The sequence below is a fragment of the Mercenaria mercenaria genome, chromosome 4, assembly GCF_021730395.1.
Source record: "Mercenaria mercenaria strain notata chromosome 4, MADL_Memer_1, whole genome shotgun sequence".
In the NCBI taxonomy this organism is placed as follows: domain Eukaryota; kingdom Metazoa; phylum Mollusca; class Bivalvia; order Venerida; family Veneridae; genus Mercenaria; species Mercenaria mercenaria.
Genome location: NC_069364.1, coordinates 3,868,831 through 3,889,305, shown reverse-complemented (window position 1 = coordinate 3,889,305; position 20,475 = coordinate 3,868,831). Strand labels below are relative to the sequence as shown.

Below are 20,475 nucleotides of genomic sequence, written 5' to 3'. Positions count from 1 at the left end.
TGTAATTAATTCCTGCTGAAATACATTAAGTTTTCAAACACAGAGCACTCATCAAACTCGTCATCACTGTAACAGTCAGAGTCAGAACCGAAATCGTCCTTTTCTGTAACTGAAAATGGCATAGGGCTAGGACAGTCATTGTTTATATTTTCTGTTTGCACTCCAGTTTCAATGCCTACTGAATCATGTGGCTCAGTGTCAACAGTTACATAATCATGCACAGGCTCTTTAGCTCTGTTGTCCATAAAAAGTGGACGTCTGCTGCGATTTCCAGAATTATTCCAGTGATGGATGGAGTCAGTGGGATCAAAATCCTTGATATTAGGGGCTTCAAATTTGATTTCTAATAAATAGTTTAAAATATGCTGAGAAAGCTTTGTCCTAAGTCTTGTTTTGATCAGCTTTAGCTGTGAGAATCCTCTCTCTGCCTCAGCACTGGATGGACTTATAGTTACGATTAGATCAACCACTTGGAGTATGTTAGGGAATCTAGAAGACAGTGCATCACTGATTGACACCCAGTCCGTCAGTTGACGTTTTCCGCTAGAAAAAGAAAAAAAATTGCATTACTACAGCAACACCTTAGTACACTACTCTTACAAAATTTATGAAGTAATTATTGTAAATATTTTCTACAAATTGAACTGACTAAATTATAGTAATGAATTAATTCTTTTTAACTTTTCAAAGAAGATACAAGAACATATTTTTTAACTGTAATAATGACCCCAACATGACAAGAAGAAATAAAATATTGAAACTGACTTGTTTAGCTATGGCAATTTTTTACAAACTTGAAAAAAGAAAACCTACTTGTCATCGAAGATTTCTTTCTTAAGCATCGTCCATTCTATTTCAGCATCAATAACATGGACCCCAGCGTTCTCAAGTACAGTGTTGAAATGTTCAAGTATTGTTTGTAACTCCACATCCCCAAAACCTTAAAAATTCAGTTAAGATTGGAATATTTGCAAGAACTTATTTAGTACATAAATATAAATCATGTAGGATATTTGCTTGTTTCAATGTAAGACTGAAACATCTTTCAGGAGTGAAAACCAGATGCAATATTTTCAGAAGTGGGCATAGCCATGAGTGAAAATGTAAGATATGGTGTTCATGAGTGAAAAATGTTATGATCTTACATTTACTATTCTAGCACTTTGATTTAGATACTTCATTCATTATTGGTAACATTGAACACATTTTCTTTATATTTCGTCTTTTAACTTAATTTACCCATGAAATGAGAATCTTGTCCTGCTCTTCAGATAATAAAAAATAAATTTAACTAATTTAGTAACATAACTAAATTATTATAACTAACACAGTTTAAATGAGCAATTGTAACAGCAAAATAGAACTGTAATCTGAAACAAAAACCAAGAAATACATAATGTATAAACAAAACAAACAGCAAACCAGATGAGCAAGATAAATGTCAACATAACAAAACTTCTTTCTGCTAAGACCTCTTAAAGTATTCCAAGAGTTTGGCCATTGCGTGAGATCAATAATCTTAGTGGCTGGCACAACACCTGGTGAAGAGAACTCTGAATATCTCTTATCCATGGCCGTAACTGTCTGTTCTGTCAAGTGCTGCCTTGCACTCTTAAATTCTGCATCATTTCCAGTCATATTTTGTGATGCAGAATCAGTCACCTGACGTAAATGAGGCCCGTCACTGTTGAAAAAAAGTTTATCGTATACTCAGATGTTGTTGTTCTTTTAATGACAATATTAAATCATAAAACTATAATAGTAGTACTGTACTTAAAAATTTATATAATAAATTTAGGTTTACCTTTCTTTATATTTCATTACAACCTCCATGCAAGATGCTAGTTCAGCGTGTTGCGTGCCAATAACTGCTTGTCTGTCCTGAAGTAATTTTGATAGTCTCTTCAATCGTTCAAGGACGTCCAAGAGGAAATGTAGGAATAGGAAAACACTCTTCGACCGAAGCAACTTTAGAAAAGCTTAAGCTTTACTTTTCGAATCACTAGACACTCGTTCCATTGGTTCTGAAATCTGCAATAAAAATGTTTTTACTTGAAAATAAATGTTATTCATGTTATTTTGACATATAGGGTACCACAAAAAAATCTAGTGTCAGTTACCCTTACTACAAAAAGTATTTTCATATTAATATTATCATTAAAATTATTTTTACAGAATTATTTATTCCAGGCAGTGTTTGCTGTTATTTTATTATTATAAATACCATTTTCATTTTTCTGATCTGTAATGCAACACTGAAATGAAATCTGAATAATTTTGCTTTACTCATTAACAAAAAATGAACTTGCCTGTTCAAGATGTGCGACAATGTATTTGTAAGAACTGGTTATATTGGTGATTGCCCGGTAAGTGTGTCCAATCCAACGTGTCTCACCGACACGAATTGGCAAAAGCAGAGTCCTGTCGGACTCCTGTTTCAGAGCAGAGAAACTTCTCTTCAACATAGCTCTGTTGAGACTACTATTGTGGTAAAAATAGTATAATCCCATTAGTAATACATTTACTGTTTTTTCATACATTTTAATTTGTTTGCACATATCCTTTAATGTCAGTTCCAGTCTGTGGGCCATACAATGAAATGTTAATAGAGATGGCTGACTAGACCTTAAAATAGCTGCTACACCAGACCGACAACCTATCATAACACTAGCACCATCGCAGGCTAATGCAACAAGTTTGCACTGAAAATCAGACCACTCACAGCACAAATATTTCGAAACAGTATCTGTTAATCAATTAACAATACCTTTGGCATCTGCCTTTTCAGGGCTAAAAACACCTACAAAATGAATACTAATGTTACCACTGTTACAAGTTCTTGCAAACCACATTTCTTGTTCCTGAATAGATGAGTCCGTGCTCCCATCACCTATCAAGCAAACGAATTTACTTTTCATAATTTTTTCTGACACTTTATGAAATTCATTTTCAGCTATGGAGCAAACAAAATTATTTACAGCAATGTTGTTGTTGTTACCACTGTAAGTCTGGCCAATAACTAACCCTTTTGCCTCATCAAGGTCACAAATCCAGTTGAAGTCGGAAAGAGGACGATCATTCACTACGAGTGCATGACATGTACGAAACATATAGCTAAGTTTCTCAAACACAGATGCATTCAAAGTTTGAATAATTTTAGCGGCACTTGAGGACGATAACGGTTTTTGACGAGCTTTCTGGATAGCAGATGCACGCTTATGTACATCCGAATTTTCATGTTTTGTGACACTGTCGACTTTACCGGATTCGCAGCCTGTAACAAAATTATTGTTGAAACCGCTGTCCGTGCAAAAAGTACACACCATGCCGCGATCCGTGTTTTTTAGCCAAGGCCTGTTAATACTCCATTTTTCGTTGAAAGTCCTTGGCGGCCTTTTAGACTTTTCATATTCGGCAAAATAATTCCTTTTATCGCCGCGATCGGCTTTTGTAGGTTCTTTGACGCCCTGTATAAACCTCCACATTTCTATTTTTGTACTACAATGGGCGCAGCCATTTTTGGTGACACAGTAAACATATCGCGCAGTAAATAAACCGCGTAAGCCGATTGGACGTAGTATATATCGGTTATTCTCATTGGTCGCTTTAAGTGACGTCGCGCATATTAATAAGACAGTTTCGGAATACCCAGTTCATGTATATTGTTGACATTAGCCATTCGCCGGCTGGGCGACTATCTTGGAAGGTTGACTCGACCAGCTTTAAATCTGGTCGCAGTGGGCGACTGGGCGAGTGTTAATTTATATCCCTGGTTATTCTCTATAAGTAGAAAATGGACTACATTTGTGTATTGTATTATTATAGGGATAATGCACCATTTTTTGTGTATTATCTGCTGTAGTCCGCGGGATTGTTGGTTATCAACAGAGAAGAGCAATTTTGTGTTTTACATGCCATGACATTTGTTACTGTTGCCTTTGTTAGTGATTCGCCTGGCATGGAATAACATTTTTTACACTATCCTGTGACTTTAGAACATTGTGGGGTGGGGGAGGGGGTATGTGAGGTTAGGTGCGCACCATAAAGCGGTTAAAACTCCTCAGTGGTGGGGTCGTTTTGCCACTGACCTTTCCAAGGCGGTGCCCCACTGAATTCCTTTACCTGTTCGTTTTGTCCTCGTGTATTTGCTTTGTTTCAGTCTGTGCGTGTGTTTGTCTTTGTGTGCTAGTCTTGTGTACGTCCACGTGCTGTGGATTTCGCTTTGCAGAGGCTGCATTTTCGGGACTTGGCTGTACCTGTTGGATATTCATTCTCGTTTGCATTGAGTCTGTTCATAAGATGTAATGAAATGTACAACACCTCACGCCCTCTAGCATCGGCGTAAAGCGGAATTTTATAATAGTAAAGTTGTATGTACTCCATGATCCCAAAGGACCAGAAAATATAACAACACTGAGATTAGATTACATTAGTCTACTTTTGAAAAATATTAGGCTGTCAAAATGTAAATTATCGTAATTGTTTGAAAATTAAATTTGAATCAGTTGCATAGAAAACGGACAAAAGGTCAATGAGAAGGTCCTATGACAGGATAATGTTTTTCTTCCTGGTTCTAGTAAATAACTGAGTGGTTAAAGGGAACATCGCAAATGACTATTTTTGAAATAACCCTCACTGAAGTGAAACTTGTAAATTAAGAAAAGATTTGTTATCATATATTTAGGTTGTGCTTCTTATTCCCAGTTTGATATTTTTATCAGTGCCATTTAAACATGTTGTATAACAATAATTATATGGCATCACAATTAATGTCATAAAACAGTAGGCTAAAGAAAGGAAAAACAGACTGAATAAATGCACACTTACAGTCTAAGACAAATAGCATAATTGTAAGTCAATGGTACATTCTTTGTTATCCCGTGTTTTTAAAAACAATACACAACGAGAAAATACGCCTGAATATGGTGGCTAATTTCTGTCATTTCGTGTTGGCGTGTTGGCGAGACGAAACCACGACAACACGAAAACACTAAAACTCGACAAAAACCTAATTTGTCGAGTTTTCGTGTTTGTCGTGTCGGCGGGGCGAAAACACGACAGATTTTACGCGAAAACTCGACGTTTAAAGGGCGCCGACACGACAAATTTATCTGTCGAGTTTTCGTTTTGGCGGGTATAAATATGTCGTGTTGACGCCCTTTATTTGTCGTGCTGTCGTGTTTTCGCCCCAGCTACACGAAAACTAAAAAATTAGGTATTTGTCGAGTTTTCGTGTCTCGTGTTGTCGCCCCGCCAACACGACAAATACATTACTTGTCGTGTTTTTGTGTTTTTGCCCCGCCGACACAAAAACTCGACAAATTAGGTATTTGTCGAGTTTTCGTGTTTTCGTGTTGTCGTGTTTTCGCCCCGCTGTCTTATAAAACAGTTAACTTATTCTGAAAACAGTGGCATAGAGATTATAAAACAGTACAATAATATTTCAGATGTCAGTTATCGTTTTAAGAATACAAAGTGTATGTATAACAGACCCGGATCCAGAAATATTTCATTTGGGTGCGGTGAGCGGCAACAGTTAAAGAATGAAGGCGGCATCGGCGAGCGGAGTTGGGTTAGGTACGGAAGGGGGTAACTCCTCATATTAGGTAGGTCAGGGCGTGTCCGCCTGGAAATGTTTGAAATATATGAATAAAATAGTGGCCCCTGCTGAATTTTTTGAGTCCAAAGTTTGAGGTACGGGGGTTAACCCCCTCCGGACAGTGGAATCATAGGGTCTCTCCCTTGTCATTTTTGAAATATAGGTATGAAATGGTGGTCCCTGCTGTTTTTGTCCAAAATTTGAGGTACGTGATGGGGTAAGATGATATTCCCACGGACATTTTTGAAATTTAGGAATGCAGTGGTGGCCTCTGGTGCATTTTTGGGTCTAAATTGTGAGAAAATATTATTTTGATATTCGATCTTCGTCTTTCGATATCTTTTTATGTAACAAAAAGGTATTCGGTCGAAATATACACGAAAACACGAAATGGCAGAAATCAGCCATAATACCTGAAAATATATGTCGCTGGTTACGATTTTTGTTGATTAACCAGAACAAGTTCAAAATAATATGTCAATGTTTTACACCTGAATACATTATCAGATATCCTCATATTCGTAATTAGTAAGGATTGGTTTATGTTTACTGGTACACATAAACATAAAATTTTGGTCGGACATACTTTCTATTTTCTATTGTTCTAAGCATTATCTAATTAGTTATCACCTACATATAGTTTCTGGTGGCTGCTGCCACCATTGTAATTAAAAATGCATGTAGTTTTTAGTGGCTACTGCCACCAGTGTCAAAATGTATACTAAGTTTGAGTAATCTGCAAGTTCTTAAGACCATCCTAACAACAACACTGATATAGTTCCAACGGTAGATATGCAGTGCTACCAGGTATGCCTTAAAACCATTTTAATGTAAAATCGATGACTAAAACAACATAAACAGAAGTCTACGTTTTAACTAAAACAAGATTAGTGTCAGGTGCAATACACTGAAATGGCTGCCTTAACAAATTAACCTTGCTACAGAGTATATGTACCACTTTCTTGATGTATTTTTCATGCAGTCTCAACAAGTATGACACGAATGATGAGTCTACATTCAACTGGATTACCTGCTATGATGTTGCTAGCTCCAAAGGCAAACATAACAGACAAATAAAGACTAGACTGAGATGGATACGGTAAAATATTAACGTTATTAATATTTTGCTAGCAATAAACAATCTATTATGATATGCTGAATGTTTTAGTTCTTGTGTTGGAATAGATATTCAAAGATTGGATAATTCTAAAACTGAAACATCTGACTAGCTATTTGTAAGCATAGTTGGGAAATTTACCACTTTTAAAGACTCGTTTCAAAGTTTCTGTAACCTTAGGATGTGACAGATATACTGTATGCAAGTAGTTTTTATGAAACTGCGTCGTCAAATATGTACAGTCGCCTCCGGTTTTAGCGAACACTTCGAGACAAGCAAACGTGTTCGTTATAGCCAAAGTTTGTTATAAACATATAGCGAACAAGCTCTTTAACGTGCATTGAAATTACTTCACCGGTTGTCTTTGCAGTTTTATAAAAGGTACTTTTTGCATATTATTTCATTATTCTACTTGATTTGATTGTTTACTTTGTAATAATCCTGAACATGTAAAATATTAAATACACACGCCGTCTATGTTTACGATTAGTATGCCTAGAGTTTTCAAAATTGTGACTTACGTAGGCATTCTCTGAAGATGGACGACTACCATGTTAAACGTTATCTACTAGGTGCCACAAGAAAGACTTGCCCGGTAGTCACCCTTGAGAGGCCCTTTATAGTGAAATAAACGAGGTCAAAGGTCATTCGGTGCATATTTTCATGCGTGACACATAAATACCTTGTATCTTGGTCATTTATCGGTGTAGAATAACAATAATGGTATCAAAATGAAGCCAGGGCTTTGAACATTTATTCACAAACACTTAAGCAAAAAAAATCTAATTTACATACTTATGAATATTCATGAGAACTTAAAAAATGGGCAGATAATTCGTTAAAAATGATATTTTTAGATAATACAAAGATCAAATCTTCACTATTTCTGTTTATTAATGGACAAAAATAAGCAATAATACGTTTGAAACATTACTTTATATAAATATATATCTGTTTGTAGCATTATTTATTGTTCGTAAGAATAAATACTGTCAAAAGTGGGTGGGGTATGTTAATCATTAAAAAAAAGAAATATCTAAAAAAACTAACAATATTTACATATCTCATATATAAACCATATTTTGAGATAGTAAGATGTTTTGATTTTGGAATAATGTTCTTCCTAAATATTAATTAAGACTTTTTCAGCTCATTTGCATATTCATGAATAATAATTAAAATGTATCAAATATGCAGTTAAAACGTTCATTTTGTACAAATATATCTGTTCTTAACCATTGATAAGAATCTTATTTTTAGTTCTTAGTTTTATAAATGTCCAAGTAAAGCTTGTAAATATTCCATGCATTAAGAATATAATTAGTATTTAACACTTATTCAAATACTGTACAACGTAGTTCACACAGTTCAATCTTGCTCATAGTCTTTTCTCTATAATACACAATACCAGATGACATTGTTCTAAAAATGTCACAACTTTAACGTCCTCCTTGCCATGTACATTTCTACAGTTGGTATAAAAATAGCCTCGCATGCACATTTAAACATGCAAACCTGGTTGGATCGGTAGCATTTGCACATTTAACTGCCCCATTTCGACTTGCAATCCACATTAGTATATGATATATTACTTTGGGTGTTATAGAAATACAGTCATACATGTCACCCGTGGTATCCTTTGTATGCAAGCAAACTTAGCTCCATTATTTTACGCTATCGATGCAAAGTTGTGAAGCGTAATTAGTATATGTCCAAACTGGCATATATGTAAAGCTATGATGGTATGTCTGTATACACAGGATACACATGTGGTCAGTCTGTATAACCCTGATACCCAAAATAGCCTGCATCTATACCTAAGGTACCGATAGTTGCCTCTTTGCATGCCTAGGACGCTCAATGTGTATCTGTATCTATCGCTAGCCTGACCTGTATGTATCTCCATGATACCCAGAGTGATCTGTATACATTGGATACATTGGCGGTCTCTCTGTATACCAAAGGTATCCGTATTAGCATACATATATAGCCCTGATAGCCTGTATGTATACAATGGATACCACGAGAGGAGGGCTGTTTGCACACCTATAGTTTTCTGTATATATAACCAGGAAGACCTATATACCCAGCATACCCAGAGTGGTCTTTATGTATAGCAAGTTTACATATAGCGGTACCCAGGATCCAATTTTGGCCTGTATTTATAACAAAGAAGACCTGACAGTATACCAAGGATACCTGGATAGACCTGCCTCTATAGCTAGGGTACACCGGTGGCATGTATTTATACCCAGGATATTCATAGTGGTAACATTAAGTAAACGGTCAGGATGGCCTGTTTGTATACCCAGGATACTCAAGGTGGCCTACCTAGGATGCACTCAGGTGACCTGTCTATATACCAAGCATACTCAACGAATATACAGGCCTAGTGTATAGCAATGATGGTCTGCCTGTATACCCAGGTTTTTTACCCAGAAAGCGGGATATCCATAATGGCCAGTATATATGGCCACGATGACATGTTTGTATATCCAGGCTACACAAAGTGGCATGGCTCTATACCTTGGATACATAGATAACCTGTCTATATACCAATGCCATCCAAAGTGACCTGAATGTATAGCCATGATGGCATGTCTATATTCCAAAGATACCCAGAATAGCGAGTATGTAAATCAAGTTACCCTTGGTAGCCTATATATACAACTGTATAGCCAGGATGACATGCCTGTATACCCAGAATATCCAGAGTTGGAAGGAAACTCGGTTGGCCCATCTGTATGTCCAGAATACCCAGAATTGCCTGTCTGTATATTCAGTATACCGGTATTTGCCAGTATGTATACAAGTGTAGCCAATATGATCTGTCTGTATGTACAGAATACCCAGATAGGCCTTTCTGTATATCCATAATACCCATAGTGACCTGTATTTATAGCCAAGGTACCCTTAGTGGACTGTATGTATAGCCAGGGTAGCTATACATGTATGCATAAAACACGCAGAGTGAATGATTGTATAACTAAAATATCCATAGTGGAATGTACATGTATGTATACCCAGGATAATTTTCCTAGGATTTCTAGGATACCCATTTTATCTGTCACTGTATCCAGGCTACCTGTTGTTGCCTATATGTATAGCCAGGTTTTCCCTAGCTTTCTGTATGTATTATAGTAAGAAGGGCCAGTCGGTATATACAGGCTACTCAGAGTGGCATATCAGTATACCCTCGATACCGATAGTGTCATCATTATTTAGCCTGGATGGCGTGTCTGAAAACAAATATCAAAAATGGCTGACTTTATATCACTGATACACAGTTTGCCTGTCTGTATCCTAAGAATATCCATAGTGGCCTGTATAAAAAGCAAAGTTTGCCTGCCGATATACCGAAGATATCCATAGTTGCCTTCTCTATACCTCTAGATACATTGGGTGCCCAGTCGTTATACAAAGAATACTATTGATACCAATTAAGGCTATCCTGTCTGTAAACCCAATATATGTTTTAAAAAGTATATTGTTTAATTATCCGTCAAAATACTGTAAAACCTTTTGTACATTCTCCAGTATATTAGAAGAACTGAACATACTGACTTCTTGACGGCCATTGTGAAAAGTGGCTGTCTTATTGGTTGTCAGAGATGGTGTCAACCTGATTTAAAATAGCAATGTTTTTTTTTTCAATCACATTACTATACTAAACTACATAAAACAACTCTGTAGACTCTATAACATAATGCAAAGAAACCTTAACATATCGTCACCTCAGCGCAAGAAGTGTATAACTGCATTGACTTAAAGAAGGACTTATTCACTTTTTGCGCTAAGGTGACGATATTGACTTTTGGCAGTCGTTTCGAAAAATGAGCACCATATTGGTTATCTGAGGCTGTTTACATGGCAGCGTAAGGTCTTATTATCAATTTTATTTATCAATGTTAATACCGCAATACATTACATTAAAACATATGTAAACGCTCATATATATGCATACTTTTGAACATACTTACCTTTGGTGGTCATCTTGGTCGCCATTTTTGAAAAAATGGTAGTCATATTTGCTGTGTGACATAGGTTCACATTTTGAACAAACCGGCAGATATGTACCTAATACAAAATAACTGCCTTGCAATTGTGAAAACAAATATACACTTGTGCTGAAATAACAGTTGGTCAGAAGTCAACTCACCCCATCCACTTCAAGTAGTATCTACACATATAACACATATGATGGCGTCAATAGATAAGTATCCTACATATCATGTGTTACCTTTCTGTTTGTCCAAATCATGAACATTATATATAAAACATTCTAACATGGCTCGATTTGATTCCAGTTAAACAAAGAAGGAAATCAAGCTCTGTATATTCTGCGATAAACAACGGTTGACACGCGGACCGGTAAGAGATAATTATGACGTCAATTATGACGTCAAAATGCCGCGTGACGTACGATACATTACTCCTCGGGTAAATGAAGTCCAGCATAATATCTATTAAAATATGTCAATGGGTATGTCAGAATGAAAACAATCAAGGCCTTCGTGTGATTTATCGTCTAATTTACCACGGTTCATCGTTCAGATGCTTCCGTATTTAACCACTCGGGATAACGCCCTCGTGGTTAAATTCATACACATCTGAACTCTGAACCGTGGTAAACTAGACGATAAACCACTCAAAGGCCTTGATTATTTGTTAAATAAATATTGCACAGCTGTACATACATGCCAATTTTTTATCGTAATTTTGTATGATTTTGTCACTTTCATTAATATTTATAAATATGCAAATGAGCTAATTTGCATGTAGTGATTTTATTTCATAGTTTAATACATTGGCTTCAATTAAATACCGTTTTTGTTCACTTATTTCATCAAATGGCGAAGATATAAAGCAATATAAGTGAAATCTGTAAAAACTGCACTTAATGACCTTTGACCTAATTTCTTGACCTTAATATGACCTTAGAATTGTGACTACCGGCATCAATGAACTACTTATATCATATACTTCACACATGACACATAAAAGTTGCATCTTCAAAAAATGCCTACGTGGGTGTTATCCAGCCACATATTTGAAAGTAATTGGTAAACTAGATTTAAAAATGCAAATATCTATAATAAAGTTATAATACAATGTCAAAAATTGATAATATTTTGGTTAAAAAAATCGACGCGATTCATCTTACGTTTAAAAGCTTTTGAATAAGGCATTTGGCCCAGATGTGTAACACTGCACACACATCATTACAGAGAACATGTACCGCGGCCGAGATTTGAACCTACCATCCCATTATTCTAGTGTTTTGTCTACTGAGCTAATCGGGCGGGATTGAACAACATAATAATCCATTTAAATTATATAGTGTGATTCATTATAAGTTTGTGATTTTGATTTCAGACTTTAACAGATGACAATGAACGTTATCTTAGACATCTTCTACTTCTTGGACAAGCTACGCCATTAGCTGTAAAAGCTGTTATAAATCATGAGATATCAAAGCGCGGGAAGACTCTTCGCTGCCTTTTGCTTGAGAAGAAAGAAACAATTCAGAATATTTACAATAAGGAGTTTTCGAAACTGTTTCCGGAAGATGAAGTGAATGCGCATCTCGATTCTTGGGACATACATTCGAATTGTGTTGCAGTACTGGTCCTGTTTGAATATCTAGCCGAAGATAAACTTGAGGCAATAAAATGCATAAGAGATCAGAGAAATGACTTGGATGAGTATGCTACCACTGCTGCACTTAGCTTCGACGAGTTTGACAACAAATGGAAAACATTACATAATGCTTTACTAGCGTTGATCAAAGACATAAATGATCAAGATACTCATGAATGTAAAAGAATGATTCATTCGTTTTACTCGGAATCTATTCTTGTTAACTATGAGCTAATACTCAAGATGCAACAAACAAAAAATGTTGACTTGCATGTTCAAATGGCTATACAAGAGAAAATATTTCCAGAAATACAAAGTACACTGGACGATACTGATGAACCGTGCAACACAGCGGAAACAATCCCATTTAGTTTAGGTATGTGTTTCTGTAAATATGTTTTAAGCCGTAGCAAGAAATTGAACCCGCATCAACAATGCAACAGCGCCTAAATGTTGAATACTAATTCGATTGCGCCATCGTTATCACGCGCACGCGCACGCGCACACGCACACGCACTGAGTTTGATACCATCCCTGTATTACAATTCAAGTCAGCTAGTTTTTGTGCATTATGCAGAATAAAAATATGTTATAACATGCTCTTTGTTTCGTTATTATGATATGTCCACAGTTCGTGGGAGAGAGATCAGAACACAACACGTGATTCTACTCTATACTATTTACTGTAACGACTGACTAGCGCGGGAAGCGCTCTCAGAATATGAAGGGGCATTCACGCATGCGCATTTAACATAAACAAATGTAACATCCCCTTTGTTTTGAAGAAAAGCAACATTAACAAAGTATAACAAATATAACAGAAAATCAGATTAAACAGAATAATAAAAACCATGTAGTACATTGTATTAATTGATACTTGTGTAATATCAAGAAATTGTTTTAATCAATGATAATGTTCCTAACATAGTAACTAGAGTAAATTGTAAGAGAGATAGATTTTGAACAGTTTCTATGAGTAAACTGTTATCATCCAAAATAGTTTCATGACACAGAGAATTAAAAGTTTATCATCAATGGAATTCCATAGCTAATTGTTTAACTGTTTGTTTGACATTAAACTACCCAATCGCTGCTTGGGAAAGCTCTGAGCGATTTTCTCACACTCCGACCAGATCGTGTTACATAACTGTGTGTAAACATTTTTGGATTTGTCCTTGATGCTGGGCAGAGCGGTATCAGGGGTTCTCAGTGGGGAATTGTTGTTGTTGTTTTGGCGCGAATTTGCATGATTTGATTTGGACTTTCTAATGAATATGCGATTGCGCCTGTATCTTGCGCCATCGGATGCCTGAATTTTGTATGACCTTTCGTTGTGCTGCACAAGCACTTTCCCTGGTTCCCATTTTTCTCCCGGGGTTTTCTGAAATGTGATATTTTCCCCTGATTGCAGAGAAGGGAGTGATCGTGTGGATCTGTCATAATAAAATTTTGACCTTGTTTGTTGTTTCTGCATATTTTCTCGGGCTTTCTTTGCATTAACAGGCTTTGGAGATAATTGTTCATGAGTTGCTGGGAGAATTGATCTTAGCCTACGTCCTTGTAGGAGTTGGCTAGGGCTATAACCAATTGCAGGTAATGGGGAATTTCGAGAAGAGGCAAGTAGGGGTCACAGTTAGCGTCTTTTGCTTTTTGTAGTATGCGTTTTGCAAGCTTAACGTATATCTCACTCAGTCCGTTTGAACTTTGATTATGTGGGCTTGACGTGACGTGCGTAAAATGCCAGTCTCTAGCAAAATTGCTAAATGGCTCGGATGTGAATTGTGGTCCGTTGTCCGATTTAAGTTGTTCAGGTATGCCAAACCGACTAATATGTACCTTTAATTTGCGAATCACCGTGTTACTTTGGGTGTTTGGTAGTAAATCTATTTCGAAAAATCTGCTGAATGCGCATACAGTAATTAGGTACTGTTTGTTATCGAATGCGAAAATGTCACATGATACGTTTTGCCACGGTCTCTGGGGCACCTCATGGGGAAAGAGTGGGTTTTTTTTGCGTTCGCAGGGCGGTATTTCTCGCATAACGAGCATGCTTGCACGTATTCTAATATTTGATTACTCATACCTGGCCAAAACATGATATCACTAGCATGCCCCGTTGCTTGGTTGCAGCCCTGGTGGCTGTTGTCGTGAACGGCTTTTATCATGTCAAAGCGTTCTGACCTTGGCATGATTATCTTTTGTCCCTTAAATATAAGGCCATTTTCAAACGATAGCTTATCTCTGTGGTTCCAATACTCAACTACAGATTTGGGACAGTCTTGGCGCATACGTGGCCAACCGTTCCTTATAACCTGTATGAGAGTTTGAACCTGATCATCATTTTGTGATGCAATTCGAATTTTTTCGAGCTTTTGGTCACTGACTGGTAACTGTTTGAGTACAGTATGTACATGTGCGTCCAGGTCTACAAGTAAGTCCGGATGTGTTTCCGGTACAAAGTTGCGACTTAACGCGTCTCCGAGTGGTATGTTCAAACCTTTTTTATGTACTACTTCTATATCGTACAGTTGCAGTTGTAATAGTATTCTTTGCAGTCTGGGAGGTGCTGCACAAAGGGGTTTCTTCATTATGGCGACAACTGGAGCGCAGTCGCTTTTCAGTATTGTGTGTTTGCCATATATGTACAATTTAAACTTCAATACTCCAAGGAGAATGGCCAGTGTCTCTTTTTCAATTTAAGACCATACTATTTGACTTTCGGTTAACGATTTACTGCTGTACGCTACTGGTTTGTTGTCTTGCAGACATACCATGCCAATGCCCTTTGATGAAGCATCAACTTGCAGCGTAACCGGTTTTGCTGGGTCAAAGTATTTTAAGACTGGTGCCTGTGTGATGACCTCTTTGACCTTTGCGAATGCCGCGTCATGTTCTGGGTTCCAGATGAACGCCGTGTCCTTTTTTAGAAGCGCGCGCATAGAACTTGTCAGTTCCGAGAGGTTTGGCGCGAATTTAGAGAGATAAGTAAGGGCGCCAAGCAAAGATTCTAGTTCTTGTCTGTTTGTGGGAGTGTTCATGTTTACGATAGCAGACACTTTGTCCTTGTCTACAGACAGGCCTTGATCCGTGATTACGTGCCCGAAATAATTAACCTGATTTTGACAAACGACAGCCTTGTCGGGGTTAAATTTAAGTCCTTTTTCTCGCGCTCGGCGTAAGCACGCTTCTGAGATTTTCATCGTGCTCGGACTTTGACTTGCCAAATATGATCAAGTCGTCGACTATACAGGCCACGCATTCGAGCGGCTCCAGAATTACGTCCATTTTCCGGTTATAGATATCTTGAGACGACTTTAGACCCATGGGAAGTCTTAGCTAACGGTATCGGCCGAAGGGTGTTGCAAATGTGGTGAGACGTGACGACGCGTCAGTTAGCTCACACGAATAGTACCCTTTCATTGCGTCCAGAACGCTAAAATATTTCGCGCCCGCTAGTTTTGCAGTGACGTCATCGATCGTGCGCATAAGATAGAAAGGTCTCTGAATGCATTCATTCAATGCTTTTGGATCTATGCAAACTCTAAGACCTTTTTTTGTTCGGTTTTTCGACACATACTATAGCATTGACCCATTCCATGGGCTCTGTTACTTTAGCAATTATGCCTTTTGACTCCATTAAATCGAGCTCTATCTTTAACTTATCCCGTATGGCATGCGGTACTTTTCTTTTGGCGCATAAGACAGGCACAGAATTATCTTTAAGCTTAATTGAACAAGTGCCTTCAAAATGTCCAATTCCTTCGAAAACGTCTCTAAACTCGGTCATTATTGGATGAACCGTAGTTTTTTGTTGGTCAATGGCATATGTTAACTGAATTAAATCTAGATTGCAGGCTGTTTGTAGATTTATCAATGCAGGGGCGTTTTTCTGGTTTACAACATAAAACTCTGCTTGAGTTGACCTATCTTTGTAAACACAGCGAATGTGTTTGTTTGTTTGTTTTGGGTTTAACGCCGTTTTTCAACAGTATTTCAGTCATGTCACGGCGGGCAGTTAACCTAACCAGTGTTCCTGCATTCTGTACCAGTACAAACCTGTTCTCCGCAAGTAACTGCCAACTTCCCCACATGAATCAGAGGTGGAGGACTAATGATTTCAGACACAATGTCGTTTATCAAATAGGCACGGAGAACATACGCCCCGCCCGAGGATCGAACTCACGACCCCGCGATCCGTAGACCAACGCTCTACCTACTGAGCTTAGGGGCGGCAGCGAATGTGTATTTTACCGATAACAGTCAGCTGATTTCCACAATAGGTTGTTAATTTTGATTCGGGGGGTAGCAAAGGGCCATTAATGTTTAATTTTCGGAATTTTTCTTGTCGGAGTATGTTGACCTGACTTCCTGTATCAATTTTTGCATCAAGGCTTGAGTTATGAATCTGGATATGGACAATGGCCTGATCTGGTCTAGAATGTGAATGAAAATTACTTACCGAGTGAACGAAAAATTCATCCTCACTCGAGTCAGTAAAATCCAAATTTTCACAGACTGAATGCACATTTTTATCTATTTCTGTTCTACACATTTTAGCGAAGTGATTAAATTTCGAACACTTGTTGCATTTTAAGCCAAATGCTGGACAGTCTGTTTGTTTGTGTTTTTTATTTCCGCATCGTGAGCAAATGTTCCTGTGTGTCTTCTGCATGTCAGGTCGGCTGCGTCTCATGGGTATCCGTTCGGGCTGGTCACGCTTCTGGTATGACTCTTTCCTTTGTTTATTTAGATTTCGTCCTCTGTGGGTATTTGACTGTGCGGCCCAAGATCCTGCTTTCCGGGATGTAATCGAATCTATCTCTTTGTCGTGAGCTTTCATAGCCTCTATTTGTTTTTTATTATATTCGTATGATTGTGCAATTTCCTTTGCCGTTTGTAATGTTAAGTCTTTTCCTTTTTCTATCAATTTTTCGCGCACCCGTTCTGATTTGCAACCAAATACTATTCTGTCTCTTAGCAATTCGTCTAATTTATCTCCAAAATCACAATCCTTTGCCTTTATTGATAGTCTTGCGATAAATTCGTCGATGGTGTCCTCGTTCTGAATTTTATGATAAAATTTATATCTTGCGAAAACTGGATTTGCTTGGGGCTCAACAAATTCCTTGAATTTGGTAAGAATGAACGCCGGGTCTTTATTTTGAGACTCCGTTAAGTCCCATGACTCGTGTACCGTGCGGCCTCTATCGCCAACCCATAATAATATGTAAGCACATTGTTCTTTTGGATTTTTCCCTTTAAGGGGTCCATCGAACATCAACTTGCTGTGTCTTTCAAACTTACTCGATTGGTTGACTCCCAGTCCATAGATGGGTGTTGTAGACAAGTGCTTTCTGTTGCCATTGTCAGTGTTCACTTTACAAGCCTTAGGTTATAGTATTTTTGTTTTATATCCAATTTATCACTTCGAGTCGATTGCACTTTTAAGTAACTGATTTAAAATCCCGTTTCTTACACCATGTTTCGTTATTATGATATGTCCACAGTTCGTGGGAGGGAGATCAGAACACAACACGTGATTCTACTCTATACTATTTACTGTAACGACTGACTAGCGCGGGAAGCGCTCTCAGAATATGTAGGGGCATTCACGCATGCGCATTTAACATAAACAAATGTAACACTCTTAAGATGGATATTCATGTGGTTAAGAATATGTAATCGGAAAGGATGTAATGTTTATTTTATTTTATTTATTTTCATTTACTGTCTGCACTGTCAATATTTTTAGAATTTTCAAATAGATTTTTTTTATAAGATATAACACTATTTTTTAAATAAATTTTTACAAAACGTTTTTTTTTTCAGAATTCATAGAGGAACTCAAGGATACACTCGTTAGCGTTGGTGAACCAGCGATCTTAGAATGTAAATTAAACAAAGCTGAACAATCAGTCAAGTGGATAAAGAATTACAAACCGTTTGTAACAACAGATACGGTCAAGCTTCTAAACGATAACTGTTCTCACTGGATGGTAGTATCCAAGGCAAACCCAACAGATTCAGGTCTCTATTCTTGTGTTTGTGGAGGTATTAGAACATCGGCTTCTCTCACAGTGTCAGGTAAAACAGTTTGTAGTAAGTTGCTGTTTATGAAGTTTCCTTTTGCAATGGAGCTCTTTAGTTGTAATGTGATTAAGGTACACACAGCTTTAATCTGATACAATAGATTGACGTTTCCTTTGCATCATTATAATCTGTTAGAAGTTACGTAAGTTACAAGTCATAGCAATCATGTACACAAAACATGTTATCAAAAGTGTGGTTTATACGATTTAATTTTGGATGTCAATAATCGGTAACAGAACAAAGTTCCTGATATTATTAAACCCACTCTATTTTTTTCCGATCGTTAAGTCCCCTTCAGTATTTAACTCTGTTATATTTAAGTACGCCAATTACTTGAAATCTTTAATATTCGTGGGGACGCTTTTTTGTGGATTTTTTTGGTGCGTCAGTTCATGAAATCTTATCTTAACGAATAGGTATATTTCCGTTTATTTGTATCATTTATGATAGAAATAAACGAATTAATGTTCCTTCGAAATAACAATGTTTGCAGGATTCACATAATGTTATGTCTGCGAAATGAAAAGATTTCACAGTATATTTTGTATAAATATTAGCCTCAATGTCTATGATGACAATAGTAATAGTAACATTGTGAAATTAACAGAGGACCCAGTCAATGTTATCCAAGATTTAGCCGAAGAAGAAGAAGTCATGGAAAACATGGACGTTTCCCTCGTTTGCAAAATCTTCTTGTTTAAAGAAAAACCGATTTGGCGACACAACAACAAAGAAATAATACCAAGCAACAGAATCATTGCCTCTTCATATAAACTAGAACACAAGCTGACGATCTTAAATGCAACGTTTCTAGATGATGGTGAATACATGGTTGATTTTGGTGTCCGGAAACTGAAAACAAAGTTAACAGTAAAAGGTATCTTTCAGATCATGCAGATATTAGGAAGGAAATGAAAACGCGATTAAATCCCAATGTATCAGATTCATTTGCTGCAATATCTAATCTCTCTCAATCCCTCTTTCTGTCTCTCTCTCGCGTGCGCGAATGCAAGCACTGGCTGAAAATGTGAGCCTCTATTTACAAATTGCACATAAATTTGTTTTGCTTTTATTGGTGATAAAAGAGAAAACTTCTTTCCTTATTTCATGAATAGTTTGTTAAAAGACATTGAATATTTTTACCTGTGTTTGCTTACTTATAAAAGCAGTGAAACAGTTTAAGGACTTTCAAGCTAATACCCGCTTCTATTTTGCAGGAGATATTGACACATTACACCAAAAACAACTGAAGGAATGCCTTTTTAAAAACTGGATAAGAGCTGTCTTAGGCTTAAAGTATCTGAAATCTGGTCTAGAGGATGTCTCTGATGAATTCGTGCAAAATCAACATGTAGAATTTTTACGTAAATTTCAAAATGCAAAACCATGCACACAATGTAATGAAGCAAGTCTTTTAAAAGGTAAAAAGTGTCCGAATAAATTTTGCAGTGAATTATATCAACTTATAGTTGACGAGCATCGCTCAAAAAAGCCAGAACTGAAGAACACGGTCATACAAAATTGGAGCAGCAAAGATCCCTGGAACCTTGCATTATGTTATATCAATACCTTAGGATATACAGGAAAGGGCTCAGCAAAAGAAATAGACTGTGCTGGGTTACTCAGCATATTCATTAACAACAAATATTTCAATGCCAGCCTTGGTAACGTTGATATAGTTGGACTCAAGTTATTCAAAAAGGTAAAGTAATTCTTACATTATGTAAAACAAAATGATGGAATATAAATGTTTTAATATGCTTTAAAGGTCCAATACTAAGGAAAGTGAACATTTTAATTTCTTTTAAAAAGCACAGAAACTATTTCATTTTATTGGAAAATGAAAGTTGGTATGTAGAAATTCGAAATAAATCGCAGTATATGTACAATTATTTTTCTATGAAGTATGAAGAAAGTTAAAAAGACCTGGGGGGTCATTCTGTCGATTCATTGAAATTTCAACATAATACACAAACATTTCTTTGAGTTCCAAAGACCTTCTGTAAATTTTGACCTGCCAATCTTCATT

At 36.9% G+C, this 20,475-nt stretch overlaps 1 protein-coding gene across 2 annotated transcripts in view; it reads left to right on the top strand.

Moving 5' to 3' along the window:
* The window catches only part of LOC123550852 (uncharacterized), a 62,740-nt gene that overhangs the window by 26,240 nt on the left and 16,025 nt on the right, over positions 1–20,475 (top strand). The window contains exons 2-7 of one of the 2 annotated variants that reach the window (XM_053540189.1): positions 5,448–5,606; positions 6,582–6,698; positions 12,093–12,732; positions 18,186–18,440; positions 19,054–19,323; positions 19,664–20,148. In XM_053540189.1, coding sequence (XP_053396164.1) covers positions 6,690–6,698; positions 12,093–12,732; positions 18,186–18,440; positions 19,054–19,323; positions 19,664–20,148 — 1,659 coding nt within the window. In that variant the 5' untranslated portion in view covers positions 5,448–5,606; positions 6,582–6,689. The remainder of the gene's footprint in view (positions 1–5,447; positions 5,607–6,581; positions 6,699–12,092; positions 12,733–18,185; positions 18,441–19,053; positions 19,324–19,663; positions 20,149–20,475) is intronic. The other variant, XM_045339268.2, reaches the window with a different exon arrangement.